At 39.8% G+C, this 27,982-nt stretch overlaps 1 protein-coding gene across 1 annotated transcript in view; it reads right to left on the bottom strand.

The window, feature by feature from the left end:
* Positions 1-6,971: 6,971 nt before the first annotated feature.
* The window catches only part of PLEKHA8 (pleckstrin homology domain containing A8), a 32,766-nt gene continuing 11,755 nt past the window's right edge, over positions 6,972-27,982 (bottom strand). The window contains exons 7-13 of the mRNA XM_065883853.1: positions 27,709-27,868; positions 27,214-27,299; positions 22,866-22,924; positions 22,351-22,481; positions 21,626-21,696; positions 12,806-12,867; positions 6,972-7,457 (exon numbers count right to left, since the gene is read on the bottom strand). Of these exons, the coding sequence (XP_065739925.1) occupies positions 7,260-7,457; positions 12,806-12,867; positions 21,626-21,696; positions 22,351-22,481; positions 22,866-22,924; positions 27,214-27,299; positions 27,709-27,868 (767 nt within the window). The 3' untranslated portion in view covers positions 6,972-7,259. The remainder of the gene's footprint in view (positions 7,458-12,805; positions 12,868-21,625; positions 21,697-22,350; positions 22,482-22,865; positions 22,925-27,213; positions 27,300-27,708; positions 27,869-27,982) is intronic.

Raw genomic sequence — 27,982 nt, 5'->3', positions numbered from 1 at the left:
AACAGAAAACGTACCCGTATTCTCAGGTTCTGGAAGAATAGGAAGCAGTGGACATTGCCTCTCCTCAGCTGACCCCTCATTAGCACAAGGCAACTTTGCTCTCCTGCCCACCAGAAATGAGGACAGATGTCCAAACATGGTCTCTTTTGAACCCACCTTGGTTCATCCTCCAGGAAGCTTATCTTTTCATGGTTTCCAACTACTGCAGAGGGCGGAGCTGAGGGACAGCGACTGAGTCTTCACACACGCATATCTGAGCACACTGCTCCAGGTAGGTATGGGGGAAGGCAGTAGATGGTCAGCTAGTCCTTATACCGCCATCTCTGGGAGAACTGATGCTTACAATTTGCAAGAACAAAGCCATTCCAAAAAGGCCCCTGGGGTTTTCTGGGGGAATTGAACCTAAGTTAGAATAAGCAGAGCCCATACAGACTGACTTCAGGTCTGGAGAGGCATTTCCATTTTACACGGTGAGAATGATGGTGGTGGTGGTTCTTCGACGTATATCACTTGGGTGTTTCTGGACTTGCCCATATTCAGTGTGGAATAAAGACACACATGCTTGTCACAGGGATTATTTCAAGGAATAGAAGCCCGCTAAAAGCAGCGTAAGCGAAAAAGGCTAGGGTCTTACTGTAAAGGTACAGGGTTCTCAAGGGGAGGAATTCTAGGGCAGGAGCCAGAAGTGGGAAAGGGAAAGCCAGCCTTCAAGGAAAGTTTGCTGGTGTGTGGCAACTACACAATTCCTCGTCCTTGCTTCTCGGTGTGCCTGCACCATCCTTTCCTTTCCCACCGGCTTTCTCTTCTTCCTTCTCTTGCATGTGGCCCAACATGGCCACGCCAGCTCAGACTCCACAGGACCCTCTTGCTTAAACACCTACCACACTTCACTGGTTTCTCTCTCTTCCTTCAACCCTCCCTGTCCCAGTTCTAACTGGCCTAGCTCACGTATTTAAAGAGGTGGCTGGAGAGGAGGCCGTGTGGGCAGGGTTGCACCCCATCGCCAGCCACACGTATCTATCTATCTGCAGGCATCTTGACATCCACCAACAAGTATCAGAGAGTGAAAACCTAACAAGTCCAACCCTACTTCGGCACCAAGTGATTTAGGCAACAAAGTATCTGCTTTGAATGTAACCAAACAGCAACTCAGACGTTAAGCACAGCAAATTCATCTCTTTGTTCTGCGTTTGTGGTTTCTCTGAAAACAGAATTAAACCAGGCCAAAGAACACAGCCACCTGTGACAGGAGCTAGTCTTTCTAGTGTGCTTAGAACACCCAGGGGCAATGCCATTACAGTGGTCATTTGATGTTTCAAAATTACGCTTTGTTTAGGTTTAAATAGTTTGTTATAAAGATTCTGGAGCCTCAGTTTGTAGCCTGGCTCTACTCCTCATCAGCTGTGGGACCTTAGACCAGGGGCTTCCCCAATTTTCTCATCGTAACTTGGGGTTAATAACGGTACCGGCCCCACAGAGTGATTACGAGGACTAAGTGTGTTAATATTTGTAAAGAGCTTGGAATGATGCCCAGCAAATAGTATGTGTTCCATAAATGATACTTATTACTGGCATATTCATTAAGCAAAAACCCACACAATCTTTAAGAGAAGCACTTGATAAAATACTTTAAAAATAAGTTTATTATAACTAATGAATATAAAATCTGACAGATGTTTTCAAATATTTTTGCAAAAAAAGTAAATCCCTCCCTTGTTCCCCCTCCCCACAAGATACAGAGTTAGAACTTGGACAGAGTTTTACATGAAACCTAAACATGAAATTCTCATTTATCAGTTGATCCTTAAAGGCTCCAACACATTATATTCTAAGTAAAGGTCCATTAAAATTAAGGGATCAACAAACCACTGGACACTTGCTTTCTACTGTTGCTTTCTACTGTCATTATGATGCTCATTCAAAATGCTAAAGGACAAGAACAGGTAACATAGGATTGCATGTGACAGATATTCAAAGCGCATGGATCTATGAGATCACAAACAATGGAGGTGAGAATACTGGGGGTAGAATTAAACACTGACTTAAAAAAGCAACCCAAGGAAATCTATGTACATTGTAGCCTTTGGCATCTGGTCTAACATCTTTCTTCTTTATAGAGACATCATTTTGTCCAATCTATTAACCAGATTAAATCAACCTTAACACATGTCTCATCTGACACAGATTGTCCACAGCCAATTTCATGTGAGGTAGTTGGGCTGTTTACTGACATTCTAGTGAAAATTGTCATGACACAAAGGGATTCATGCATCAAACATGCCACAGGAGACTGGCTCATTAGCCTTCTGGGAAGCAACAGAATTACTTCTAGATCACCTTTCTTGTCACCACTGACTCCATATACACCTATAAACAGACACAGATACGCAGGAGTCTGTGGATGAGATCAGCTTTGCAAGGGGTATCAACCATTTCAGGGTGGTTTCTGTTTATAAAGTACAGGGAAGAAATACTGATCACACTTTAAATATATAAAATAGAACGGACAGTGCTTAAAACAAGCAAGATCTGTTGTGTTCTCACATAGCTTAGCTGAAAACATTTGTTCACGCTCAAAGAGAAGTGATTAAAAAGGGTAACCGAAGAATTTTAAAAACTTTTGCTTTGCAGAGCAGTGGTATGTTTTTTCCTTTTAATTTAAAGCTATATAGAAACAGTGGAGAAGAAAGATCGATGCCTGCGTCAACCGTACCGCTGAGGATCGCTTCCAAGTGCCTTGATGCAGCAGCGCAACAAGAAATCATGCAAATGGCTTCTGTACGCAGGCTACTTACTGCCTGCGCCAGGATAGGACTGGGGACATTTCCAGAGGAGGTCTACTGAACAGTATGCTCATGGAATTGCTGAAAGGACCCTAACACCCCTGTAATAGATAAGCAGTCTTAAAATACTATTAGACAGCTAGTGGGTATTTTTGTCATTCTTATGAACCCCTGGGTAAGCAACTGCAGACCACAGAGGGCCGCCCAGAAGCAGAGTGCGTTTCCAAGTAAAGCACTCTATGCGCATGTCACAGGGACACGGGCTGCCGTAGACACTGAAGCTCATGTACAGAGTCCACCAGATCACACACGGCATGGAAGTCAGCCCCTCCAAGACCAAACATGTTAGCTCAGCTAACAGAACAATGGCTTAAAATGTACTGTACTTATAAATTCTAAATCTAAAAAAATTTTTAAAGGTTGATAGTTCACCTTAAAAAAAAGAAATGAAACACAAGGGCAGGGAAGCTGAGGAGTTATAAAACCCATGACTAATATCAGAAGCAACTGATTTTAATTGACGATTCAGAAATGCACCATCATGTAACCAACTTCTTATGGGACGTGGTCGTTTAGCAGAGAAAAACATAAAAAGTGGCGTTTCAGGAAGTTCCCAAAATCACATCGTCTTGTATCGCTCATGACCCTTTGACTCTTCCTACTGACTTAAATGATGTTTCTTCATACATATGACTTCCACAATCAGATTAAGTTTCCTTAATAAGATACCTCTTCCTTCAGCTCTTTTCCTTACTTCAAATTTAATAAAGAAGAGTATAATTTATTTATTGGTCCCTACCACATATTTTTCTTAATTAAAAACACTTTTCCGAAAATATAAAGTTGAAAGCATTAACTTTTGATGAATTAATAATCAAAAGGAGACTGCAAACCTTTCCAGCAGCACTCATTTAATAACAGATCACCTTTCTTAGATGCTACACACCATGTGGTCACCTGCTTTACAGCTACACATGGGAACAGGGGTTCTTTAAGAAGCTCTTGCAGTCTGGGAGGGGAAGAGAATGCCCACTGACTGGGCACCTGACCCTGGCTAGGTCTGTGCCAGATGCTCCACGTATGTGCTAGAAGCTGCTGCTGAGGAATGGAGCAGAACAGCTAAGAAAGGGGACGGATTTGGTGCTCTGATGGGGGCACTGTTCGCAATCATTAGTAACAGAAGAGGAGAGAGAAGCAGCAGGGCTGAACTATGGAGTTCAGATATCCCTCATCGTGGAATGTGACATTTTGGGAGCATTTATTTTCAGAATGACACACAAATAATGATGACAAGGCACCTGAAGCCACTACTTACACATCCTAACAAACGCTGCCTTTCAAAGTCAATGCCTCGGGGACTGATGTGCTCAACATTCCAAGAGCCCCAGTTCTAGAACTACCTGAGGAGCTGGATCAAGAGGTGATGAGAAAATCATTTCTACCTCAGAGTCACAAGTTGGTTCTTCCCCAAAAGGTATCCCTCTAACTTAACATTTTTGTCAAGATTAGGTATAATGAATCAAATCTGCTCTCAAAGACAAAAAAAATTTGCCATCATTGAAAGGATTTTGTTCAGTTAGACAAATATATATTAATCCCTATTAAGTGTAAGGGCTGGCTTCTGCTGTGGGGAGAAGTGCAGACATGATGAAATTATGTGTATGGAAGTGCCTTATAGGAGGTCGTCCAAATGCTACTTATTAGTTAGAAGACACATTACCTTTTCTTTTCCTTCAGGATCTCTCTAAAGGTTACTCTAGAAAGAGAACCCTAAAAACGTTTGAGCAACCAACAAACATACTAGCGTTTTCCCATCTCCTCTCATTGTCAGAGAAAGAAAGCTGAGAGGTCCCAGGAATCTTAGAGGATTATGGAGAGAAAGCCTTATCTTTTCTCTTTGTCCTCGTCTTAGATAGTAAATGTCAATTAGCACACATTATGCCTTTAAATAAAATGGAGAAGCAAATACTGCAGGTCCAGGAGGAAGCTCTGACTGTGCTAAGCGTCAGGCCAAGTTGAATTTGTCATCTAATATGAAGTTCAATTTCCAGAGCTTTACGCATCTTAGGTAAACTTAGTATATGCTCCAGTGAGGAAAATACCTATCAAATAACATTACCCCCTTTCTGTAGGGTTGGAAAAGTGTTGAGTAGGTAATGCAACTTATTCAAGTTATTCAAGCTACTCTGATCTGGGTTCCCAAAGATCCCAGATAATGTGAAACCCTTCTTTCCCAGAAAACTGGGTCATATACCCCAAGGCAGTACCTATAGAACCGCGCAATGGCCGTGCTGAGCAGCTTTCTTCCTGTGTGTATTCAAAGCCTCGGTGGAAAATCTGAGGTATTTTCAGTGTGCCCACCTCCCTCCCAGAGACCAGACCAGCTCTCCTGAGGTGTCGGGGAGCACCACCACTTGCTGCGAACGGTCGTGCTTCACAACGCTTACAATCTCCTGGCAGCATCCCCACCCAGTGGTGCAATGTCTAATGTGCATTCATTCAAGGTAAAGCAAAGGCTGGTGGCTTTTTCTTTTTCCCTTTTAGGAGGCTCTGTAAGGGCAGAGAGTCTAACTTATCCCCTAGTCCTGCCATCATGTTCACACTAGCCAGAGGAGGAGGTCCGCACTAATTACTCGTGGGAATGGGAGAAGACAACATACACCCCTTAGCAGCTGCTAACAGCAAGCGCTAAGATACAAAAGAATCAACATCACATTAGCACCCTTTTTCTCCCTAGCCTTAAAATATTTGATGTTGCTTTTCTAAAGGTTAAGCATTTTCCAGAAGTCCTTACTGAGCACAGTATCTGCTTCGTGAATTTGAGCTACATAAATGCCCATTTGTTTAAAGACAGACAAAAACAAATCAATACCCCTCCCTACATTAATCTCTCACCTAAGGAGAGGGTTCTCTTTGCCCTCGGGACAGCATCACCTGTGCCCCTTGAAGGAACTCACCTTCTACCCGGGGAGCTTCCCTTCCAGCTACTTAAAGCGAGTAGCCCCTGACAGGGAGGGCAGCCATGGCCTCTCCCCGCCGCTCGCTCTTGGCAGCCTGGCCTACTGAGAGACTAGGGCCACAGCCCTGGCGTCACACTCTTCAGGAGAACGCCTACACAAGGTTGTTTTGTGAAAGGCTTAAATCCCACCTTTAAGCTGTGACACAGTCCCAGAGCTTCTGAGATAAGATAAGCAGCTGCATTTAGCTTCCTCTGCACCACTGGTGATAAAGCCAAGACGATCAGAGAGCACATTCAGAACTGTGGTCCCTGAAGGCCTGCTGGCTCAGTTACGAAACCTGCCGAGTAAACCTGCTCCATTTCTCACTCTCCCTTTAACTACTTCATTTCAACCATAGCCTCTTCCTCTTTGAAAAAAAGGACACATCATTTAGTTCATGCAGAAGACTGGGAATTCGGTAAACTAGAATTTAATCTCGTAGCTCTTCAACCCTGTGTGCACAAGAATAACGTGGGAAGTTCATTCAAATTCAAGGTTTATTATCCTGAGTCCCAATCCCACCATTCTGGTTCTTCAGGTCAAGGTAAGGCCTGGGAATTTGCTTTTCAAACAAGCGCTCCCTGTGATTTTGATGCAGAGGCGGTCCAGATAACACGTGGAAATCACGCGGCTCTTCTATTTAGTGGCTGTGTGACTGAGCAAAGCCCTCGACCTATACACCTTACTTTTGAAGTTTAATAATAATCCCTGAATGTCACGGTTTTGCTCTGATGTCCAACTGAGATGATGCCGAGGAAAGCAGGCTGGCAAAGGGTGTGCACTGCACAGGGGTCACCTCAGATGACCTGTCCCACACCTCCCATACTGTCCTCCAGCTCGGGGCTAGGACATACCACTCATCTCTTCAGAGCCAGTCTCCTGGCCCATAAACAGGGATGGCACTGCTTGGTCACACCAACGTCCCGGACACACTGACTACACAGGCTCCTCTGGCCCACAGAGCCACAGAGAAGAGGATTCTTTGCAAGACGTCTAGGAATAGCAAACTCTATATTTCAATAGCTTCAACAAAGGGGCTGAGCTCCCTCTAAATTTTTAGTCTAATTCTAAATTGATTGAAACACTGGCTAAGAGTTACAGTCCTTGATAAAAAAATTGCTCATTTTCAGCTTGGGTTTGGGTGGCCCATTAAAACTAAAAGCAAAACACAATACTAACAAATTCATTTGTCAAATCTGCTCTTATAACTCGCCGTTCACGTCTGTGTAACAGCTATGATTTGGTTTCCAGGAGGCCCTTTGAACTGAATATATAGCACCTTGATTTTTAAACACACAAAACATATATGCATTTAAAAAATTATACATAAAAGCACTAGGCTTTGCCTCCTCCTCTCCATCCCCCCAAGTAAGGGATTGGAGAGGACTGAAGCTGCTGCTGGAAATTAAGTAGGGCAACGAAACACTTTAGCGAACTTTATTCCCTGAAGTTAGGAGGCGGCGCTGCCCTGCAGACATCATACCACCTCGTCAGACTCCAGTCCGTGGACCTCATATAAAGTGTCCAGTATCGCCAGCTGCTTTTCCATGGCGGGGAGGTAAAGGCTGAGGTCCCTCTGCATCCCAACACTGAAAGCTGCTTTCTGGTGGTCGCCTTCCTTAATGGTTAATGCAGCCACAAAATCTTCATAGGATGGAGCTGCCCTCAGAGCTAACTGCAAAAGAATTGCCCGTGAGAAGCTGCACCACGGCTCGCTCTCTTGCACATTATACTCATGCACAAGCGCACGCGTGCACGCACACTCACACACATACAGAGCCGAGGGGAGCAAGAGTGAAAAAAAAAGGCATACAGCCTTTCAGCTCATGGACTCGAAAATTACGTGTCAAGCACCACATCACTAAGGCTAGAAGAAGCAAGTATGTTCTTGGGCCGTCTTCAGGATGCATAATCCCATCAAGTCAGGGAATGCTGAGAGGAAAACAGTTTGAGGAAAGCTCCCTTCTCATTCACAGTGATCCAGCCCCTTCCAGCTGAGCGCTCAGGATGACCTGCATGCGTGCTGCTACCACAGTCTTTGTCGGCACGTGGCCAGCCTGGCAGGGCGCCTCACCATCCTATTTGTATCTCATCTCCACGTACTTTCTTTGCGTGTCTCCTATTTCCCACTACATGGATATTTCCTTTGTAGTCTTGAATATTTTCTAAATAGGAAGGGGGTTAACATTTGTTGTCTGCTTGTACACTGATGCTTTAACGTATTTTATCCCAGTTAATCTTTGTAAGAACCCTGTACAATTTACATTCCTATTTGACAGAGAGACATCACACAGCTAGTGAGAGCCAGGGCCGGGATCTGAACTTAGAATCATCTCTATGCTTTTTCAACTCCACCACCAACCACACTGCTTCCCTGATGGAAGATTTCCTAAGCTCCTTATAGCTCCCCTCCCTTTGCAGGCCAACTGTTCCCTAAGCTTGCTAAAATCTGCTATCTGGCACCTACTGGTTTGGCTCCGCTGAGTTCTCTGGAGACTTTTTGGAATCTTGAATAATCATTCTGCAGTTGCTTCCCTGAGCTTCCTTATATTGAAAGTCTTTTGAGGATCAACCCTCTCCTTTTTTGCAACCAGAAAGTGACTGGCATTATGCAGTGGTTAAAGCACAGGCGTGGGTGAGGAGACCTGGACTTGAATCCCCAATCTTTTACATATTAGCTTGAGGAATTTAAGCAAGGTGATTAAACTCCTAGAACCTCAGTTTCCTCATCTATAGAAGATGACTGAGAGCACTTTCCTCATTTGAGGGATTAATGGGACATGTAGGATGTGTTTATTCTACTGCCTGGCACGTAATGAATACTCAAGTAATGACAGGGGTACAGGGAGAGCAGAGAATGAAGGGAAGGCAACTGTCCAAAAATATAATGTGAGAAAGTCTCCCAGAACTGAAGGATATGAGTCTCCAGATTTAAAGACCTATCCAAGTGCTCAGCAGAATGAATGATAAAGACCAAAAGGAGAACACGGTGAAATTTTAGAATGTGGGCATAAAGACAGATCCTAAAAGCATCTAGAAGGAGGTGAGGAACAGTTTATACACAGTGGCACATTAGATTTTACAACAGTAACACTGGAAGCTGGAGGACATCAGAGGAATGCCTTCAGAGTACTGAGAGAAAATGACTATTAACCTAGAATTCTACACCAGCCAAAGCAACACTCTAGGAAAAAAGGGGCAGAATAAAGATAGTTCCAGGAACTCAAAAATTTACCTCCCTTGCACCCTTTCTTAGGAAGTTACTAGAGTTTGGGTACCATCAAAAAAAGGGATTGGATCAAGAAATAGGAAGTCATAGGACTTGGGAAATGGAATTAGGGTGAGGTGGGGATGGAATATAGGAAAACCTGTGAAGAAAAGTCCTAGGGCAATAGCAGTACAACAATTTAGACTGGAAGAAGAGTTTAGAAAGTGCTGGAAGGGCACACTCCAAGAAAAAAAATACAGGTAATCTGATACATTCGTGAGTTCAGAATGATGGTGATCTGAGAAATCTGATGGTACGGGGAAAAATGTAAACCTCATGTAAGAAAGAACGAAAAAAAATCACAGAATTCTGGCTCATCATCATAGTGTTACCTTGTGATATAATTATATAGGGAAGGTGGAGGCAGGGGAGGTGAGGTAGCGACAGTAAGGTCTAAGAGAGCTAATTTCTAACCTATAACAGAAATCAACAGTGATTAACACTGATAAGTCCACAAAGAACAGTAAATAGTTTTAGAATTACAGAGGTATTGGAAGAAATAGTCAAAGCAGTTGAAAGTGGCAGCCTCTTTTAGCGAGCCTGAGAAGTATGGAACAAACTGCTATTTTTTTGTTATAACCTTTTTGGACTCTGTGATAAAAAGCAAAACAAAACTCTGCGTATATATATTTAAGTAAAAGAAAAAATTTTTAAAGTTTCTCCAGAGTGGAACCCAGGACTACAGATTTCTCAAAGACTCCTAGTGGACTGGGATGCAGCCGAGTCTATCTGGGAAACAATAACAGAACTCAACTGAAGATGAAGCCAAAACGGAGCCACAGAAAGAGGCAGAGCCTAGACTGGCCATCAGTTCCACAGACGGTAACTGTTTGAAGATAAAAGTTCACTATTTGTCTGGTAAATAAGTCAAATTCCTTGAGCGTGAAAGCCACTTCCCTGAGCAACCAGGATTAGTTAAATGAATTTGCCCCTGATAATTTTAATTAGCACATTAGAAAACTCAATAAACTTTCCAAAGTAGGGATGACTTAGAGAATAACAGGAGAGACACTGAAAGGTAGCTCCTCTATTGAAAAGGCTGTTGCCAAATGCTCAACATAATCTATTTTCTTAAAAACCAGCAACTTGAAAAACTATTGGCAATAATATCAAGTCTTCAAAATGTTCTTACTCTGTAACTTTGGGTGTATTACCTCACCTCTATGTGTTTCCGGTTTCTTTGTCTATGAGCAGGGAAAATAAGAGAACCTACCTCAGAGTTATGAGATTAATAACTTTATGTAAGTAAAGCACTTAAAACAACATCTAGTGCATGGTAAGTGCTCCAATTCTAAGTTGTGGCTGTAGTTTCTTGGTATTAGACATAGCAATTCTACTTCTAGGAACGTATTTTGAGGAAATAACAGTTTTAGTCAAAAATGCATAAAAACAGATGCTGTTCTGTCTGTAAAAACAAATTTAGAAGCAGCTGAAATTTCCAACACAGAGATTTGGGCAAATACATTATGGTACCTCCATACTAGGGAAATATTATGCAGTCCCTAAAAATAAGTGGGGAAGACTACGGCTAACACTCCTGTTGGATACACAGCAAACTTGTTCCAAGAGTAAATTCTAAGAGTTCACATCACAAGGAGAAAAATTTTTTCCTTTCTTTTTTTTGAATTGTATCTATATGAGAAGATGGATGTTAGCTGAAGCTATTGTGGTAAGCATTTCACAATGCATGTAAATCAAACCGTCATGCTGTGCACCTTAGACATACAGTAATGTCTGTCAATTATTTCTCAATAAAACTAGAAAATATAAAAAGTTAAAAAGTGGAGAAAAAGAATACAAAATTATACAACCAGCTAAACGTCAAAAAAATTTATATGCATATACAGAGTAGGTGTACAAAATAAAGGTAATTATACACATAAAACAAACATGTAAATATAAAAATATAAGTATCTATAAGTAGATATTTATATAAATATATGAAATGAAATAGAACCATATTGAAGAGGATATGTAAAAGTATATGAAAATAAGAGCTGAGAAGGTAAAACACAAAAATGTTAAAAATCCTTATTATAGAGTGGTGAGATTATGGACAATTTTAATTTTTACCCTTTCTATTCTTCCATAATTAAAAAAATTTTTTTTTTACAATGAGTCTAAATTACTATATATTGGGAAACATCCTGTAAGTTAAAATGTTCTTTTAAAGACTCAAGCTTACGATAAATTTTGTGCCATAGCTTCATTCTTGTTGGCAACATCTCGGATCATCAATAACGTTTCAGGATTAAACTCTGCCCTCTATACTGAAAAAATAAAACAACCCCAAACCACATTTATGCTTCTTATAAGTGGTGCAGCCCAGTGTTTTTATGCTCTGTCACCTCACCAAGGTACCTGTGGGCAATCACAGTATTTACTCAGGGAGACTGACGAATGCGGCAGCATCCTTTGCCTCATTTCTCACTAGCAGTTTCTCAGTTATTCTGTCTTCACTGTGGAGAGCTGTGATGTGTGGGATGAGCACCAGCCTCGGAGACAGCAGATCTGGGTTTAGACCTGGACTCTGCCACTGCCTCACTCTGGGACTGGAACAAACAGTTCTGAACTTGTAAAATAGTGGGAGTTAATCCCGAGGATTACCAAAGATAGTGAACACAGAAGTGCCGGGCACAGCGCCTGATACACAGTAAGTGTCCAACAGCCAAATGGTAACTATTATTATGTTATTAAACATGCACTGAAGGTAAGTGTGGGCAGTCAGTGGCTGCAGCTGGTCTGGCTCCTATTCCAGTGAACAGCAGGACATAGAGCTAGTCATCTCTATGCTTTCAAAAATGTTTCATTTTCACTAAAATTTGATTTCTTCCACGGTAAATTCTTCCCACTTTCTTTACCTGCCTCCGAGTAAATCATGACCTGAACAGTTCTTACCTTAGGCAAACGATGTCTCCCGTGCTTTAAATTAGTAAAAGACCATCATCTGCAAGGGTATGTTTAATCCCCCGACCTTCCAAACAACACTCATATTCTATGACATTTCATACTGTACCACTACATGAGGCTCCGCCTTTTCATGGCTGCACCTGACTAAGGCTGACCTCTCCCCAGATGAGAGAATAACAGAGTATTACTGCTGACATAAAGGGGCCATCTTCTCCTTCTATTTTACAAAGCAGGCTCAGTGATTTGTCCGGGGGACTATGATTCTCAGGCGTGTGCTCTTCCTAGGTCACGCAGGGAAGGAAGGAGCGGTAGCTAACAGGAGCCCAAACATATGAATACAAACACCTCCATAAAGAAAATAACTGGGTAAGAAGATATTTCTAGTCCTAGCCACTGGCAATCCAGGTCAGTTAATATTCAAGACAAAATTCAATTTAGGGGAAAAAAACCTGACTAAAATCTGAGAATGAACAGGATTGACTTTAACAGGCAGCAGAGGGAGCTATGGGCTTCAAACCACCACTGGTTTCCCCTCAATGGTGAGCATTCGACAGCTTCCTGCCTATCTCTACACTGACACTCTTTACTACCACATCAGAAGGCAACCACTTCTGAGACAAATCTTCTCAGGGTCACTGGAACTAGATAAGGTGAAGCACATTCTAACAGTCTTTTCTTACTTTTTATTGCCAACATTTCCATACAACAAAGACCTACAGACTTAAATGAAATAAGCAATATTTCGTTCTTATTCTCAAAAACAAACAGAAACACCACACACACAAAGCAAAACAAAACACCTTGCTGTGACCATCAGAACATTAGGAGGCAGAAGGATTACTTACCGCAAAAACCCCTCGAACTACCCAGCCATGGTGTTGCCGTAATGTTTTACCATATGCGTTATCTTGAAAAGAAGAAAAACTCCGTGAGGAACAATTTCATCAGAATTTGATGTGCTATTTGTATCATGTCCTTTCTAATGTATGTAGTAGCACATTCCTATTGGTATTAGAAACTGATTAAAAGAAAGCTGAATTATGAGATTATGTACCCCAAAAGTCTTGAGTAGGAAAAAAGCCTACAGAGATTATTTTTTTAAAGAAAAATTGGTATTTCCACTCTTACCCTCTGTCATATCTCAACTTCAGCTTATTATCATGGTTGGAAAATTCAATACATATAAGGAAGTAAAGAGGGAGGAAAAGATACTGTAATATAGAAACTAAATACAATTTAAAATACACTATAAAAATATAAAAATGCAGTTCTTTGAAATGTTGTGTGATCCTGAGCCAGTCCCTTAGCTGACCTCTCTAACCATCTGTTTCCCTCTTTGTAAAATGAACTCTAAGGTTCTCTTCAATTCTAACATTCTATTCTGGGATGTCAAATGCTTGTCCTAGATGTCCCTATGACCCTGGATATACAGTTTTAAAGCTAGAAACCTTTAAAACTATTATGGAAAGAACAGCTTGAAGTTATTAAGGTAGATATAAAGTAAATGGTGAGGCCTATTGATAAAAGTCATTCACATTCTAGACTTTAAAGATAAAAACCTATTATTTTTGTCCCAGTGAGTTTTTTTAAAAGGAGATTTAAAAACTGCTATATAATAATTTTAATTACCAAAAAAAAATCTCGAGAACAAGATGACTGTATTTTATGCAAGGGATGTGTTCCTGAAGGCTTTGAATAATTCAATATATGCAAAATTCAAAACTGATTTTTCCACAGGAATAAATGCGTTCTCAGGAGGGCACAGCTCTACATCACCACAGTGCATTTTTATTTCAATGCTCCATTTTATTTTCTCAGCATCATCTCCAGTGGTCTACAGAGTCCTCACACTCCTAAATTACAGCACAGAGTATCATAGGGGTTGTCTGACCTTCTTTATCATGTTTTACCACATCTAAATTTTATTCCAAACTTATTTATTTTCATGGGCTAGTTTCAACACCAGTACAAGCACCACCATCAACCATTTAATCAATGCTTGGGCGACACTGTAATAGGATATAAAGACATTTTAAATTATAACAAGAGCAGATGTTAAAATAACAAAAAAAAAATGACACCAAATCCACAACCACAGGCTCCTATGCAGTAAAAAGCAGTGTGGTTCACAGAATACTGCCAAAGAACATCAGGTATCTGCATTTTACTGGGCAAAACAGCACTGCCATGTGGCTGTAGCTTGAACACTTTACAATTTATTCAAGCTCTCTAGCTTTGAAATGATGTAATTCTTGTCAATTTCTATTTTTAAAATTTGGGTGAGGCTTTATTAATACTTTTAGCATACCATGTATCAATTTTACATAATTCAAGTTTGCATAAAATACATTATATTTTGTATAAAAGAAGACTGTACGTTTGAATTCTAACAGCAGGTTTCGCTGGCTATCTAAAGTTTTAGGAATGGGTTGAAATGCCAGCATCCAGTGTGGTGAAGCTAAAGCAGAAATGATAAAAATCAATAAATTCAAGGGCACAAAGGGCTCTTAGAAATAGCCTAAAGGAGAAATCAAGATTAAATTCAATCTTTTTCTTAGGAGAACAGTCTGTAGGCTAAGACAGTGTCAAAGATACAAGTCTTCAATGTAAGCCACACTTAAAACCTATCTGATTCTCTAAGGAGACAGATGTTATCAGGGACATTTTAGATGGTATCTAAGACCTTAGTGAAGAAAGGGTTGCTAGCATATGGGTGCAGACGGGCAGGAAATACTAGGCACAGCCTCTGCAGTAAATCAGTAAGACAGTCAAATTTCTAACCATCTAAGGAGCCATCTGGGCTGGTAAGAAGGTGTACAGTCCATGGAAAACATCATGAGGTGAGTCACAGAGGTATAGTGGGAACACTTTCTTTCTTGTTATCCTAATCCATGTAAGGTATTAAATGCCATTAAAAATCAGTAGATGAAACTTAGTGCCATTACAATCTGCTCGTAGACATCTGTGATGGAACAGCTGCTCCATTCAGCAAGAATTTAGTGCGAGTCTACCACTGCCCCTTACTAAGTGCAAGGCAGCAGGGATCACTGGGTGATTTAAACTCAGTCCCTTGCCCTCAGGAAGTTCATGGGTTTATAAGAGAGCCAGCCTTTAACAAATCATCGTTATGCAAATTGCCTACTGCTATAACAGAGATCTCTATCCAGTGCTACAGGAAAAGAAAGAGAGATGAATCCAGCCTGGGAGCAAGGGCACAGAAAGAATTCTCCAAAGGAGTCTCAAAGGCTGGGTAGGGCAGAGAGTAGGGTGGTACCTGGGGCTGCAGACAGAGAAAGCTACATGGAGTTGTGAGAGATGGTGGCATGAAGGGGGAACAGTCCAGTAGGGCTGCAGATCACTGGGGCTGGGGCCAAACTGTGAGGGCCTTTTTTATGCCGTGTCAAGGATTCTAAACTTCCCACCTGAGGCACAGTGGTAGTTTAAAATAACACTTACTGCTTTTTTTCTGATTTCACAAATAATGTTCAGGAAAATGCAAAAAGGGAATAACTAAAGAAACCTATAATCATGCCTCCCAGAGGTAACCACAGAGGGCATTCTGGAGATATATTCTCTTAAGTCTTTTTTCCTATACAGACAGTATTATTTTCTTCTACTAACAGTCACGATCATTCTGATTTGGAATTGTGGTAGGGAAGTAAAAGGAGATCAGTATTTCTTTACGGTATGCAGCAAATGCAGCTGACCGCTGTCCTGGTCCCTGAGCCTTCGGCTCCAGAGTTCACCTGGCAGACAAACTGCCTGTTTATAAGGGCTCTGGATCCAGTGCTACTCCAACCTCAGGGGCCTTATGCCTTTCCTACACTTTGCCTGTGAAGTCAACCACTCAAAAAAGCCCAGAAACCCTTCTCCATGCTCCCTTCTATGGGACAGGAAGAAAACAAGGATGCTGTGAGTCCAAGTAAGAGGGGCAGCCTGGTCTAAGGAAGGGAGAGTGTTTGTACAGCAACACGATCTGTGTCTCCCCCCAGCCCTTCTAGAGAAGGCAGTTGTTCCTTGCTGTGCCTGCATCTTGCCAGAGAAGAGTCCCACTGGGCAAAATGTGGGCCAGTAAGTCTAATGGGAGAAGAGGGAGGCAGAGAATTTAGGCCAGGTCCTGACTCAGGCCTAGGAAGACCACCTCCACAATTGAAAACCAACAAATAAAATAAAACTCATAAATGAAAAGGACTTGCCCCAAGTCTTTAGCTGACTTCGAGGGCTGCAAATATCCCTGCCATGTGAGGCTGCATTAAATTAGGATGAAGTCTAAGCATTGACCTATTTTGGTTACCCAGAGAAGATTTGATAATGAAATACATTAATCTTCACTATAATACCCATTCATTATCATGATGCATGTTCTATAATCTGGAAGTATTTTTGGCCTCTGAAAGACATAAGTGATTCCCTTCTCCCAGTTCTCTGAAATCTGTCAGTTCCTTAGAAACTGAGTCAAAATTTCTAAGTAGGAAGTGTTGACAATCACCTTGCCCAATTCTCTTCCTCTTACAGGTGAAAAAATAGAAGACCCAGAGAGAGAGTTACCTGCCCAAGGTCACAAAGCTAAAAGCAATGAGAACTTGGGGCATTCTTGTCACATTAAACCATTTTGACAAAACTAATGTTTATTCTTTGTGATAAAACAAAATAATGAAAATGAAAAACGTGCCTTTTCCCAGCCATATCCTGAAAAAACTGCAACCATATTCTATTCATAAAGATGCAGATTTGACTTCTTTAATGGTTAGTCAAAAACTTTCTATGAGGTATTTAGAGATTATGCCTCAACCTATCATAGCATCTGAACAAGAACTACCTTTCCATTACTGTTGGTGGATAGCTATTCTGTCCAGGAACAGAATAGATGAGAGTGTTTCTCTATTGTAAATCTATAATTAGTGAGAATTTGCAAAGTTACTTTGGGTGGTAGAGAGGGCAAAGGAGAAATGCAAATCTAAGTCTTAGGAGGCAGCTTGAGAAGTAGACAAGCAAAGCCAGAAAAGGGTGAAATCAATCATTCACTGAGCTCAGGAAGTGACAATCATCTCAGTTCTGCAAATGAGCTAAACTAGGAAGTCCTTAGGCAAGAATCACGAACAAAGAAAGGTTTGAAAGTGAATAAGCAGTGAATAAATCTGAAACTACTGAGTGAAAAAGGAAGAATGTGTATAATGTGACACCATGTACATGAGTTTAAAACATGCAATACATTACTAGATACTGTTTGTGGACACATAAATATATAGTAAAAGTATAAAAACATTCATTATATAACGATAAACTACAAATTCTGGATGAAGATCTTCTCTGGAAGTAATGGGGTTATGAGGTAGTAGATGGTACTGTATTTACATATTTGGTCAAATGATAAATATCTGATATAATTTTTAAAAACCTACTACTAGGAAAGTACCCCCAAGTTCTTTACAGTGACTAAGCTTTGGGCAAAATGAATTGTATGGAGAAAAGCCAACTCAATAACCAGTTGACAGAGATGGAACAAGTACCCAGAGATATCCTTTGTTACCTCCAGGCACCATCGAGAAGAAAACTTGTACTGTAAGCCAATTCTGCCATTAGAAGCACATGCTGTTAATAGTTCTGGAAACGGCATGACTTGATTCACATTCCCCGGTACTTCCAGAATAATTAGTCAAGTTATGATTTGGTGTCAAATATCTGATTATGAGTTCTAACTTCATCTCTCTCATATAGCTCTCCTTGTTTGTGAAAGCCTTTCATATTAAATGCGTAAGTGAGCCTCCTCTACCTTTTTTTTTTCTCCTATTCTGTGCTCCAGATCTTGGTTAGGTTAATGTTTACCTGACATTTACGGAATCATTCCGAGGTGAGGGATGTGGCAATATGCTATCCCACTGAGGGAATAGTGCAGAACACATAATATTTAGTACAATGGTGCATGAAATGGCAGAGCAACTTTTCTTCATTTCACCTACAAAGATGCTTTCCAAAGCCTCTTCTTGATGTGGCATCTGTGAATGGAGGGGCTCAGCTACAGGGTGGACCATTAAACACATTTGCCTTGTGTACCCAACTCTTTCCTTAGAGTGATCTCTAGAGAATGTCAGAGGACACTAGAGTTCAGAGCAGCTCTTGGCATGAGACCACCCAAAATATTCCACTCTGATCATCGTTATGGGGAATTCAGGTGATGGCTCAGGTGATGCAAAAGGGGGCAGTATAAAGCCCAAGGCCTCCTTCCGATTGCTGAAAACTCATTCTAGGTCACAGAACTGCAGCAATACAATGACTATACATGCATTTTCCAGAGAGTTAATAGATGTCAAGGCTTCCGTTGTGTCATTTAGGACTGTTACATATCACCTCCCATTTTCAAAGCCACTAAGACTATCCAAAATTATGAGCAGTTACCTCAAAACCTTTCTTAAGCAGTGTTTTCAAATTTGGGAGTGTCATCCAAGGTTTATCCTTATTTTATCCTTACTAATTGTCTTGCTGTTCCTAGGTTAAGAAAAGTTTTCAGCCATTGGGTAACCAGCCAATTATCATGAAAAGGAGGCAAAATTAACTGATGCTATGGGTAACTAATTTCAGTACTTTTATTCCTGCTTATTTAATAATCACTTAGATGCAGTCAAAATTCCCAAATAACCAAATGTAGCCTAGTGACAGGTGAGCTTCAACATCCCAGCTCTAGATGAATGGGTCTCACACTTGAGCATGGATTAGAATCACTTGCATGACTTGTGAACACACGCATTTGCTGGGCCCCACCTCGGGAGTTTCTGAGTCAGCAGGTGTCAGGTGGGACCCAGTAGTCTGCATTTCTAATAAGTCTCCAGGTGATGAAGATGTTGCTGTCCTTGGACCACTCTGAGAACCACTGATCTAGATCTGAGACCCTAGGGAAAGTACTTATCCTCTCTAAACCTCAGTGTACTTGCTGTAAAAGGGGAGTGCTCAGAAGATTAAATAAAATGCTTATGGAGAACCTAGTGTTATGCCAACACTGGGTGCTCTATAAACGGTGGCTGTTATTACAATAACTCAAACTCAATTTCAGAATAAAAAATGCAAGCTAATTTGCCTGTATGTGGCATAAAAATCGCACATACCCACTCTTTTACTTACATACCTAAACTATCTCATTTTAGATAAAATATCAGTTCTGCTTATAAAGCCTGTGACTTCAAAATGAGAAAAAAGAAGCCAGCAATCCGGAAGAAATAGGCAACAAGCAGCCTGTGGGTTCTGCATAGTTAATGTGTAAACATTTCTCATAAACCTCTCTTACTTGCTTGCACAGAACTTGTTGTGTCTGTGTTTAGAGGGAAGGGGGCTGGTTAGGGGAGCTTTCTCTCTCCACATTGCAGAGCAGCAGGAAACTAGGGATCCCGGTAAGCAAAGATGATTTAAATCATGAAGACCTCTGAAATAATCCTGAGCATCAAGGATGAACATCTCAAATTTATGGTCCCTTTTCCTTTCCACTGAAAACAGTCCAGCAGGGAAGAAAAGGAAGGAAAAGCTGAGACTGGCTGTGATTATTTCAGTTTTGAAGCAGCATTTGCCCTTCAAGTCTCCTCTCTCTTCATAAAGTCAACATCTCTAGGCCCAGCTTTCAAACCCAGTAAAAGATAGGGGAGGAAGGGGGGCAGAATTAGGGATGGGGGCAGGGCAGAAAGGGTATATCTTCAACTGTCTCTCCACCTCCAAGGGGCAAAGCTTTTCTTTTCACTTGCTGTGTCCGGTAAGCAGCTGGGTTCTCCTCAATCCCAGCTCCAGCAGAGGGGTAATGAGATTAGCATTCCCCACTTGCCCTCACACAGCCAGCCATCAGAAAGCAGTAGCATCCTGTGACCTGTGGAGTCCACCATGCACACAGTGCTGAATCCCATATCTTCTGCATTTCCTGCAGGTGGTGGAGTCTTCCTACCAGTGTGAAACTTCCATACTAAGAAGTCAGTCTGGAGAGAAATTTCAGGCTTGGCAGCTGAGCTTGGTAACTTTCCATTTGTGATTTGGGACAAATAAGTCCCATTTTCTGGTAGGTTATCAACTTTGTATATGTCACGATGATGAGAATATAAACAACAATAGAAGCTAACCTCTATTAAGTGCTTATTATGTACCAAATTTCTAATCTTTTCACATGCATAAATCTATTTAATCTTTACAACAATCTTATTAGGGAAATCAAGTCATCATTCCCATTTTACAGATGAGGAAACTGAGGCACACAAAGGTTAAGTAAATTGCCTAAGGGCACCTATCCAGAAAGCCCATGATCTTAATCACTCCACAAAGTCATCAAGTTTGATAGAGACTGGTTAGGGAGTCCTAATAGTCGTGGTGAATATATTTTTAATACTGAAATCAGGACACTTAGGGGAGGATATAACTGAGACAGTCCTGGAAATTCAAGGATGTATGAGAAACCCCAAAATGCAGGTAGCTCAGGGATGGTGGAGAAGACCTTCTGTGGGAGAAATGAGGACCTTACAGCTGAGGATCCCAAAATGACCCTGCTTCAGATCCTTTGTGGTCTTAGCGTGTCTTTTGATCTTTCAGAATTTCAGTTACCTAACCTGTAAAAATGGACTGATGTGAGGACTAGGTTGTCTAAATTTTTTATACAGTGTTACAGAAATATCAGCTTTTATTGTTTCATGGCACATCAGCAAGTTTCTATACAGGGAGGCCTGGGAAAATCACACAGGGGCAGGATCCCTCAAGATTCATGACCCAAAGGGAGGACTAACAAAAGGAAGAACTCACCCCTGACATTGATAAAATGCTGTGTGAACACTGGCTCCTCCTCCCCAGCAGAAGTATCTAACTCATTCATTTCATTATTTATAATCATGACTGCCTAGAGCCTGACCATGTGCTTCTCTACATCATAATAATACAGGGCTTCAAAGTAATATGGAAATCTCACTCCCATCTGCTCACCTCAATGCCCATCCTGGAAGGATTTCCTAGAGACCAAGATTGAGAGTTTAGCCAGTCTGTTAGTGGCACTATGAGGATGCTTCCAAGTCTTCAATGTTTTCCAAAAGTGGTCCGACAGGTGCATTGATCCATCCATCTATCCACCCACCCACCCAATGTTTATTAAGTACCTACAACGTTCCAGTCACTGCATTAAGATGCTGGAGATGTCGGATGATCTCCTTTGACCAAGGCCTTCATCCGAGTCTCAACTACCACCACAAAAATGGGGCACATAGGGCACTTGAGGAATACAAGATGATGACCAGCCCTTCATCTTACTTCAGAGCAAATCCTAGGGTTCCCCACACCCTCCCTTTTATGGTCTCCAAAACTAGCTTCCCTCTGGATACAGATTTTAGAAAACTACACAGTTATCTCAAGATTCATTTAGGAAGAACTGACTTCTTAAAAATATTAGGTTTTCCTATTAAGATTAAAAGATGGCTCTTCTATTAATTTAGCTCTTCTTTAAGAGATACTGATTTTTAATAAGTTAGATCTAGACTACCAGGTCACTATCTCGAGTTCTTTTTTAACAAAGCATATAAGAAACAAACAATTAATAATAATGAAATAGAAAAATGCCAAAATCAGATCTTGAAAAGCACACCCTATCTCCTCTTCCAGGGGTCTCCATTCCACATCCTATTCAATTAATCAACCAAAATGTAAATAACACTTACTCAGGGCTGTCTGGATGTCCTTTTCTCCATTTTTCACTTCTGTCAAAAATCCCTTCAAAAATTTGAGACCTCTAAAACAAAAAAGAGGAAGAAATATTATTTTCAAAGTTCACTTATGTTGAATGGGTATGAATAAATGGCAGACATCAGCTTCTTTTTCAGTAGTATCTTGGGCACAGCAATAAACAAGTCAAGTCACATGGCAGTCCTTTCTAAGTCTCTTCCCTGTGATTTCCCTTTAGCTTGCTCTAGACGCTTCTTATCTGAAATACCTACACAGTGGTTTTCAAAATGTGGTCCCAGGACCAGCAGCTTCAGCATCACCTGGGAACTTGTTAGAAATGCAAATTCTGGAGCTCCCCTCCAGACTTACTGAATCAGAAATTGGGTTTTGGGTGGAGCAATCTGTGTTCTTTAATAAGCCCTCCAGGTGAATCTGGTGCCAGTACAGTTTGTGATCCACTGACTTAAAGACAAACCAATCGGCTTTACTGTCCTTTATGATTCCTATCTTATATATTCTATTAATATTAACAATGTTTATCACTATCAAGACAGGGGCCAAAAAAAGTCGATATTCTATTCTTCAGGCCTTCTAGAAAAGGCTATACATGGGTTACAGCTTTCACTCAGAAGCAGCCTCTTTTGCATAACAGTTTTTTTTGGTAGGGGTAACATTTCAACTAAGCTGGATTTCAACTGCTGCCCCACCCCAGTTGCCTCACCTCTTCAGCCACAGGAGGGCTTCTGTAGCTGAGTTCCTAACCTGGGCTACGTCGGCCTCCACTTCGTGCAGCACTATTTTCTGGAGTGTGGTAAACTCCTCTTTGTTGGTTATATACTTCTGATTTACTTTCTGCAGGAGAAGCAGGGAAATAACCTAAGTTAAAAGTGCTAAAGCTGTCAAGCAAGTCAGTTTACTGTTGAGACCTAAGTTTGTCAACCAGGCCTCTAAGAAATCAAAATGAATTAAGCCTCTCTTACCTTCGTCCTTATGCTTTCCAAGTAATCTGTTTTATTTGTTTGAGGATTCTTGTTAGGCTTAAGCTAGAATTAAATAGTTTTAGGGTTTTAAAGTACTGTTTTTAAAGTATTTTTTCCTCTGAGAAAGGTTCTTACAGCTGGCCTATACTTTTCATCCCGAGTATAAAACTCAACAATCATTTGTTTCTGAATGAGATTTCATGCAACTACTCCCTCCAAATATACAGTCTCCACGGAGACAAGCCAGTATATTCACCTTAATATTTCCAACTAGATCCATTTTAACAGGAGCAAACACTGTAGGGCCAAGTTTGTCTAGAAGAAAAGATTGAAAACATCTTTGAAAAAGCAATTTTTTCAAGTGGAAAATATTTTTTATAGTAGCAATGAATTTAACAGGCCCCCCCCACCCCCCGCCAAACTTTTATTTTTTGCTTTTAAATCATTTTCTAAACATAAGCTTCAAAGGTTCCTGCCACACTGTCATTGCTTTTTTCTACTTCACTGCTCTGAAGTGAATAACTATAATAAGGGCCTAAGGGCAGGTGAGGATAACCTTATAAGTTTAGAACGCGCATTGTAATCCTTAGGGCTGCACTGTCCAATACGGTAGCCAGTAGATGTGTGGCTATTGAGCCCTTGGAACGTACCGATTCCAAACTGAAATATGCCGTAAGTATAAATATATACCAGATTTCAAAGACTTAGTACCAAAAAAAGAATGCCAAATATCTCAATAATGATTCTTTTATATTGATTCCATGTTCAGATGATATATTGTATATACCAAGTAGATAAAATACATTATTAAAATTAGTTTTATCTGTTTTGCTTTACAATTTTAATATTCTTGCCAGAAAATTTAAAATTATATATGTAGTCTGAATATTTTTGTTGGATAAGAGCAACTAAAAATAGTAACACAAAGGGGTATAGCCAAAAAGCCAAAAGAGAAAATATAATAAAATTCTAAAAAATACTTGACTCATCCAAAAGAAAGGCAGGAACAAAGATAGGTAGCTAAAAAGCTAAAAGAGGAAATAAAATAGAATACAAACAAATAATTGATTAATTGGGTGGAAATCAAGAAAGGAGTAAACAAGGAAGAACACACGAGACAAACAGACAATAAGTAGCAAGATGGTAGAAACAGACAGCAAGATAGCAGGCTTAAATTCATCCAAACAATGTAATTTATTACATTGAGTACAAGAAAAAAACATGATAATTTCAATAAACACAGAAAAATATATTTTATAAATTAACTCATTCATGATTGTAAAAAACAACTCAATGTACAAGTCAATTGTATCTATATGCTATTAATAAACAACTGGAAAATGAAATACTTTTCATGATAGCATTAAAAAACATAAAATTCTAAAAGTTATTCCTAACAAAAGATGTATAAGACCTTTACACGATACAAAATGTTGTGAAAATAAAGAAGACCTAAGTAAATGAGAGATACAGCACATTCATGGATTAGAAGACTCAATGTTGTTTAAGATGTCAATTTCCTACTAATTGGTTTACAGATTCAATGTAATCCTAATCCAAAAAATCCTAAAAAAACAGGATTTTTTTTTTTAAAGAAATAGTAAGAAAATCATATATGTTTATTGAAAGGTTTTCAAGATTCATTACTTCAAAAAAAAATCACAATGGGACACATAGAATAAGCTCTCTTTTGTGTCTTATATAATACAGTATGTCTTATTCAGAAATGCCTCTATCTATTCAAAAAAATCAGTTGGTAGTACTTATGTTTTACTTACTCTCACTAAGTTTTGAGTGGTTTACTGGCTTAGTACAGAAAACCAGTACATTTATCAGAATACTGCATTTTACTATCTTACTCCTTTTTTTATTCCTAAACCATAGTCCTTTTCTGTTTCTGTGTATGTTTGGGATATATGTAATGAGATTTATTTTTATTTATACAGAGAAATATTTATGATTTCTCTGATTTTAAGGTTTAAGACTTAAGACTCCTGGCATCTTCATGATAAGAGGGATAACTTGTATTATTGACCATAACTACTGTGTAGGGTGGAATTGGAGTTACCTTGTAGCTCTCCCATCAGACTGCTATTCTATCCTGCCTCCTACTGTCATACATGCTTATCAAAGAATGTATGGTCCCAGGAATCCTACAGGAAAAAAAAAATCCCCTTCAACCTCTAGTCCCAGTGTGTATATAGACTCTCCTTTCTTTGGCCAACTGGACCATGTGGAAGCCACCTGCATGCCCCTCTACTCTGTGGGCTCCACTTTGTCCTTGCTTATCCTATCCAGGAGAGTGAAGAGGAGTCGTGGAAGGAGGATGGGAACTTTGATACCCTCCACACATCTTTGGAAAGGTCCACTCTAGTACACTGACCCCTGGATACGGTCTTAGTTTTTCTCTTTGATCTGTATCAGGGCTCTTCTTCCTCTCTGGGGTTGAATTAGTGGGATGGGCAGCTTTGCTTTTTCCCTTAAAGTAATGGGAAGCATGCATGGCCCATGATTCTTCCTTTTCCCCCCCCACCCCACACACTGTATTTTATTTTTACAAGAGATAAATAAACTGACACCAAGCATTGTAAATGGATGACCACAACAAAAGCAACATTGATTGCAATTACCAAACATGAAACACACTCATACTATGTCATAATATTGACATTCATTTTAACAGCTAAAATTTATATGGACATGCAAAGGACCTAGAATTGCCAAAACATCTTGAAAAAGAAGAACAAAACTGGAAGAATATATTATCTGATTTCAAGCCTTACACAGTAATTAAGATACTATAATACTAGGATGAGGAAAAAAAAACAGATGGTTGAAACAAAAGAGAGTCCAGAAATAGACCCACACTTATAGGGTCAACTGGTTTTCAAAGCGCTGCCAAGGTAATATAAAAGGGAAAAAAGATACTTTTTCAACAAATGGTTCTTGAACAACCAGATAAAGGAAAAAAAAAAAAAGAAGGAATCTCAACCCTTACCTCACACCACATAAAAAACTGATTCCAAGATGGATCACAGATGTAAACTTAAAATCAAAAATAAAAAGTGTAGAAGACAACACAGAAGACTATCTTCATGACCTTGGGGATAAGCAAAGATCTTTTAGGATACTGAAAGCACTAACTATAAAAGAAGAAAACATAGATAAATTGGATTTAATGAAAATTTAAAACCCTGCTCTTCAAAAGGCATCATTAAGAAAAGAAATGAACAAGTCATAGTCTGGGGGAAAATATTCATAATGAGTATGTCTACAATGAAATGTTATTCAGAACATACAAAGAACTCTTTCAATTCAATAATAAAAAGAAAATTAACCAACTTTTAAAAATAGGTTAAAGATTTGAACAGACTTCACAATGGAAGAGATAGCAAAGGTCGATAACCATATGAAAAAGTGCTCAACATCATTAGTCACCAGAGAAATACAAATTAAAGCCACAAAATACCACCAAACACTCACAGAAATGTCTAAAACCAAAAATACTGACACCACCAAGTGCTAGTGAGGATGTGAAGCGACCAGAATATTCATATTTTGCTATTGGAAGTACACAACGGTACAACCACTCTTTATGAAATTACATGTATAAACCCTATGAATCAGCAATTCCACCCCTAGGTGTTTACTCAATAATGAAAACATGTGCCCACAGACACAAAAACGTTCAGAGCAATTTCACTTATAATAGCCCCAAACAAGAAACTACCCAAATGTTTATCAGTAGGAGAATGAATAAACAAAACGGGGTATAGTCACTTAATAGAATACTATTCAGCAATAGAAAGGAATGAGCTACTGATACATGTAACATCAAAGGTGAAAACATTACACTATCAAGAGTATAATAATGCAAGAGTACGTAACATGATTCCACTTATGTGAAATTTTAGAACACGCAAAACTAATCTATGGTGACAGAAATCAGTATGGTTGCCTTGGGCTGGGTGACAGGTTGTGGACTGACTAGCATAGGGAACATTCTGGGGTGATGAAAACATTCTCTGCCTTGATAGAGGTGTGGATTACATAGGTAGATGCATTTGTCAAAACTCACTGAATTATAACAGTTAAGTTCTATGCAAGATATACCTTGATTTAAAAAAGAGATACAGAGTTAAGTGGATTATATAGCCAATTTCAACACATTAACAATTCCTGGTATTACTGGCTCTATAAAAAGTAAATGTAATTTAAACTTAAATAAAGTTATATATATATATTTTTTTTAATCTGAAAAATGTTTTAGCTGGTAAAATGTTTTTTCATAGTACCAACAGATTTGAAGATCTGTTCCTCAACTACTTTCACTTTTGCTCTTAAGTAAGATTTCTAGAAAACAGAATTCCCTTTTTTCATTACACAACTCTAAGGTCAATATTAATCATAATTAGAAATGAAATAGAAATATGTAATAATGCTTAAGGTCGCACAGTTTTAAGTATATGTGCCTAGTGATATGAAGAGGTAGATAAGAAGGGTCATCTCACTGCACACATAGTTCAGCATATTTCTACTACAAAATAACTGCAGTGAAACAGATTCTAGAGACTATGAATTTAAGGCAAATCCAGCAATCTTACCTAATACTGGAACCACAGCATAACATGATGCTAAGAATGCTTCTGTGGGAATGCCACTGTCTTCCAGAAGTTCAATGTCACTAAAGCTAAACAATTTGGTGATACAGAGGAGGAAAGAGTGAAAACACAACATTAGCATGCTCTGCAGTTCACAGGCAGTCGTGAAAACAGCTGCCCCTCTGTAGGTCAAATCATTTAACTTCATCTCACAAATATGCCCCAGTGACTGTTCTTCTATTATAACACAGTCTAATACAATCATTTTCCAAAGATAATCCACCAAAGCAAGCTAAAACTTGTTGACCGAGTGTACTCTCACAATCCGGTTCCTTCTCATCCACTGCTTCAGGCAAGGTGAACAGTAAAGCAGATGCTTGGTATGCCACATTCTCTATTCTGTTAGGATACGCCATCCCCTGAAAGGAACGCCAACATTGACTTTCCAGAAGGAAAGCTCGTATCCGACTGTCAGTGATTTTAGAGAGTACAGAATACCTGGTGTTCATGGTACTAAAGAAAGTTGGGATGACTTCTCGGCCTTCTTCCCAGTGGGCTTCTGGAGAGCTGCTTGAGGAGTGTGATTCAGACTGTGCCAAGTGGCTGTCATGATTTCCCAGGTTTTCCTCTCCATCTTCCTTTATCATTTCACGTTGGACTGTAAAGCAGGAGATACCTATCACCAACCTTTTATTTATGTATTATAAGATTACTATATATATCTATTCATTGTTGAACATTTTTAACACAGAAAAGTATACAGAAAGAAAAA

This window comes from Phocoena phocoena, chromosome 9 (assembly GCF_963924675.1).
Source record: "Phocoena phocoena chromosome 9, mPhoPho1.1, whole genome shotgun sequence".
NCBI classification, from domain to species: Eukaryota; Metazoa; Chordata; class Mammalia; order Artiodactyla; family Phocoenidae; genus Phocoena; species Phocoena phocoena.
Note: the sequence above shows the minus strand (reverse complement) of the source record. Positions and strands in the feature narration are given on the sequence as shown.